The 4843-nt window shown below is 30.0% G+C and overlaps 1 protein-coding gene across 1 annotated transcript; it reads right to left on the bottom strand.

Moving 5' to 3' along the window:
• Positions 1 to 2820: 2820 nt before the first annotated feature.
• LOC111920526 (stress-related protein) lies at positions 2821 to 4430 on the bottom strand. The gene is made up of 3 exons (XM_023916113.3): positions 4274 to 4430; positions 3676 to 3906; positions 2821 to 3459 (listed from the first exon to the last, which is right to left on the bottom strand). The coding sequence occupies exons 1-3, from the start codon at positions 4310 to 4312 to the stop codon at positions 2998 to 3000; spliced, it is 732 nt and encodes a 243-aa protein (XP_023771881.1). The 5' UTR covers positions 4313 to 4430; the 3' UTR covers positions 2821 to 2997.
• Positions 4431 to 4843: the final 413 nt, after the last annotated feature.

Below are 4843 nucleotides of genomic sequence, written 5' to 3'. Positions count from 1 at the left end.
TTTTATGTAATTTTATATATTTCAAAAGCTTCCAGTTACTTTTGCAAAACATTCATATAACAAATAAAAGCTACAGCTTCCTGCTACCAGCTACTTGCTACACGCTACCAGCTAACCGCTACCCAATTCCAACTAACAGCTAACAACTACTTTTGCCAAACACGCCTAATAAAAGCTATAGGTAAAGGTTCAAATGAGAACCAAAAAAGGTTAAGAACCGTAAGAACCTCTAATTTTAGATGTTTATAAAGAGTTTAGGGTTTAGGGTTTAGGGTGTTTATAAAGGGTTTAAGGTTTAGGGTTTAGGGTGTTTATAAAGGGTTTAAAGTTTAGGGTGTTTATAAAGGGTTTAGGGTTTAGGGTTTCGGGTTAAGGTTTAGGAATTAGGGTTACCCTAAACCTTTTATAAACATCTAAAGTTAGAGGTTCTTAACATTTTTTGGTTCTCATTTAAACCACTCCCTATATATATATATATATATATATATATATATATATATATATATATATATATATATATATATATACTTATAAATGATGCATTTTTCCTATCACCTTATGCATTTGAAACCCCCACATAAATTTCCAAGCACCTCATGCATTTGAAACCCCCACACGTTTTCATTTTCAAATTAATTAATCACATATCATGAAAGGTTTTATAACTTATATAATATGTTTAATTAGCAATTAATGAATAGTCTACTATAAAAAATGTTATTCTCTTTGAGTAAACACACAAATACAAATTACATACAAAATTCACAAAAAAAATAAAAAAACAAGTTTAAATGTTTTGTGTTGGTTTGAGGGTTTTGGACCATTTTTCGAGCCATGTTATTATGTTAAAGTTTTTAATTTGTAAGTTTGTTATATACTAATTCTTTTTTTTTCTTGGTTTAATTATTCTTTTAAAACAATCATCGTATGTTGTCGTTGAAACTTAATGTAAATTAGATTAGATTCATATTATTGATCATATGTTATGGAAAGTGATATTATAATATTTAATTAAATATTGTATATATGTTTGTATGTTTGTGTTGCTTCAAAGTAATAATTAATAAAAAAAATCATGGATATGCAATATTATACATAATATCCATGTAAGTCTCTTTAAAATGTAAATTGTCTATCTTATCACTTTATATTTTAGTATATGTTTAACATTTTAATTATAATAAAAAGTTTCTTTTAAAAGTTTTCTTTCGTTTATTAATAATAATAAGTGGTTTTAAAACTAATGAACCATAATTATAAATTATAAAATCAAATTATAAAAATCATGGATATGTGATATTATCCATACAAATCTCTTTTGAAATACAAATTGTTTATCTTATCAGTTTATTATTTAGTGTATGTTTCACATTTTAATAGTAGTATTAAGAGTTTCTTAAAAGTCTTCTTTAACTTATTAATAATAATAAATTGTTTAAAACTAAAGAACAATGACTTTAAATGATAATAACATCAATTTATAAATTACATAATGTTAACAACAAATAAATTGTACTTTAAATGAACATCATTATTGAAATTAAAAAATAATCGCATAAGTAAAATTTAAAATTAATCAATCATAAAAATTGTTAAAAATAATATTAAATAGATAATTATATTTAATTTTATTAATGACGAATGTGGATTGATGTCAATGAATAATATTGTTCAAAATCTTATGTCAAATTTAATGTCAATAATATAACCATTTTAAACATATATTTTTCAACATTTTAACAATATATTTTTAACCTACGCTAGTTTAGTATATATATATATATATATATATATATATATATATATATATATATATATATATATATATATATATATATATATATATATATATATATATATATATATATATATATGTGTGTGTGTGTGTGTGATCTCGTGATTTTTTTTCTTTTTTATAATTTATTCTCAAATCTTAATTGCTCGGGCTCCCTTGACGAAATCTCAGCTCACGAAGACAATATCACAGCCTATTTTCAGAAATCGCAATGAAGCTTACCTTCGATTTTGATGACTATTGGGTCTTTTCTTAGTTTTTTGGCTATTCAAAAAGAAATTAAACTAACTTTGTCTTTTTCTCTATATAAAATTCCCAATTCAAAAATTTATTAATATGCGCTATTATTATTGGACAACATATCGGCATACACCTACGGTTTTCTAATATAAACCTGCCAAATTACTATGCACCGACTCCATTTTTTTTTATAGTTCATCATTATCGCCCTTGTTTAAATGACCAACGCCTCACCTAATTATAAACTTATCTTTCTATCTACACTTGAGTTGACAAATATATTCTCACAGATAAATTCTGTCCAGAAATACCTTTTATTTCCCATGCACTTTGTCTCACACCTCAAAATATCAATTGGCTGGCTTCCTTTTCATCCACATGGTCATGTTTTGTTTTTTTTCACCTTTTAAAGAGCTATTTTTGTTTGAAGAGGTCCAATCAACAAAGAAACGTCAGCCTATATTGCAACTAAATGTTAAATGTACCACATTTTTTAGTTTTGTACACAACCATTCATATTCAGAAAACATGTCCAAACCCGCTTCAAATCCACCAACAGAACCCCTACACTTATATAAATAAACAATCATATTAGTAAAACCAACTACAACGTTGTTTAACTGCGAACAAAAGCTGTTTTCAAGAATTAGATTTTGAATGTCATCCATAATATATTATATCATAAATCTGTCCAGTAAACTACCAAAAACGATACGGTTTAGTACTAAAACTTCCCTAAATCAAAATGTTAAAACGCAAAGATAAGAAAGAAGAAGAAGATGAAGTACAGAAATAGACCAAACTACATTCCACTATAAGAGAAAACCACCTGACTACATAAAATAAGAAAGTAAATCCAGAACATAAACAAGGAAGATTGAGAAGGAGAAGAAAAGAAGAAAAAAAAAAACTAAACACACAGGACTAGCAGGTCTAGCATATTCATATAGCTTAATAATTAATCATGTATCAACATGAATAGCTTGTCCAACTGTTGGCTCATGGTGGCCCTCTTGGAACACCTTTGCAATTTTCTCAATTGGAATCAACGGTAGATATTGGGCCACCAGATAACCTTTCTCCGCCGTGAAACACACCACATAATTGTACTTCTCCGCCACAAAAGCCGCTGTGGGAACGGCTACTTGAGCCACCTGAGGGAATACTGGGAGTTTATGCATTGACCTCCAGGCTGACACAGCGTACTGCTCGGCTACTGGTTCGTAGCTTTTGTAGAGCTCCTTAGCTGTCGGCTCGTATTTTATGTACAGTGTGTTAGCCGTTTTTCTCGCCGTTTTGAATGCCTCTAAAGCCAAATCTCTAGCCACCTCTGGGAAATTATTAGCCACGTACTTGGCTTGGCTCGGCGCCTGTTTCATCGACGAGGGCACGTGCCGATTCAGTTCCTTCAACGCCTCGTCTACCTGCACAACACGACACCGCAAACCGATTGAGCTACGAGTTATTTATGATTTCAGCTACCTACTTTAAGTTTATTACACTTCGACCCCTTGAAAATATTGCAACTTGTCTTATTAACTTTACATCACACCAATCAAAAGGTAATATCACTTTCAGTTGGGACTATCTACACCTGCTTTACTGGTGAAGATGCGAATGGTGAAAAGGAAAACAAATACCTTTAGATCAATGAACTTAAGGAGCTCATAAGGAACGTCGTGAAACCTCTCGCAGACCGGTCCGATGACAGTTTTAACGGTGCTTTCGACAGTATGAACACCGGGCTTCAACGGACCGGCGTTCTCTTTGGCGTATTCGTAAACAGTCGAAAAGCAAACAACGAAATAGATCACCGCGCTTTGCACAAAATCGAGATACTTCAGATGCTCTTCTCCCCCATCCCTCGGTACCTTCAATTTCAAAAACGAATAAATTCACAATCAGACAAAACTAAGGAAAATTACCAAGTTGAAAAATCAGATCTGATCAGAAAAATATAGAGAATTCATACTAAATCAATTTTTCATCCGATACCAGAAGTTGTTTTTTTTATAGCAAATCAAAAATGAAAAATCCAGATTAACGGCCATGTTTATACTTTTTAGAGAACACACGAAATCATACTGAAATTAATTGATCAATCAGCAAAAGAAGCTAAATTCTAGAAATCTACTACAAGTTTTAAGGTAACATCGTCGTCGTCGACGTTTAAACAGCAACATACGGAAAATCAAATTAACTCACTTTGTCAAAAATGTTGCAATAGAATAGGCTTACCAGAGGCTCAGTCGGTTGATTGGCTTCAGATTCCGCCATGATCTTCAAGAAGAGAAGCTTCGAGAGCGTTTGACGGAAATTTCTGTAATGAAAATGACGAGAAAAGAGGTACAGGACTAACGGCAACCAATGCTATGATAACAGCTTTTATACGGGCGGACCGGATCTAGTGCGGAAAATTCGAGAAATGTCGGGTTTAAAATCAAAAACCCAACTCCTATCGCCTCTTCATGATGGTTACACGTGTCATATGAGACGGTTGGTTTAACCTTCACAATAAAACAAAAAACAAGCAGCAAAATCAAAAACTGGTTTTTTATATTATATTTTTTGTTTTATTATAGTACTGGTTTATATTTGATGAGAATTATAGTTATAAAATTAATTAAACTTTCATATTAAAAATCAAAACTATTAATAAATTATTTTAAATAAATTATTATTTAAGAGATATTTTTTTAGTTATATATAATTATAATCGTTGATTTAAATAAATATATGAAGTTATATCACCTTATAATCTGTATTAATTTTATTTTATTTTTTAATCAAATGTTTTTAATTTAATAT

Source organism: Lactuca sativa, chromosome 9 (genome assembly GCF_002870075.4).
Source record: "Lactuca sativa cultivar Salinas chromosome 9, Lsat_Salinas_v11, whole genome shotgun sequence".
In the NCBI taxonomy this organism is placed as follows: Eukaryota; Viridiplantae; Streptophyta; class Magnoliopsida; order Asterales; family Asteraceae; genus Lactuca; species Lactuca sativa.
This window is presented reverse-complemented; position numbering and strand designations above follow the sequence as displayed.

What these genes read in the sequence shown, in the direction of transcription:
- LOC111920526 (XM_023916113.3), bottom strand. Translation starts at nt 4,312, where the DNA reads ATGGCGGAATCTGAAGCCAATCAACCGACTGAGCCTCTG. An exon ending in ATCAACCGACTGAGCCTCTG is followed by an intron (nt 3,907 to 4,273) that starts GTAAGCCTATTC and finishes TTGAAATTGAAG; the next exon opens with GTACCGAGGGATGGGGGAGA. An exon ending in TTAAGTTCATTGATCTAAAG is followed by an intron (nt 3,460 to 3,675) that starts GTATTTGTTTTC and finishes CGTGTTGTGCAG; the next exon opens with GTAGACGAGGCGTTGAAGGA.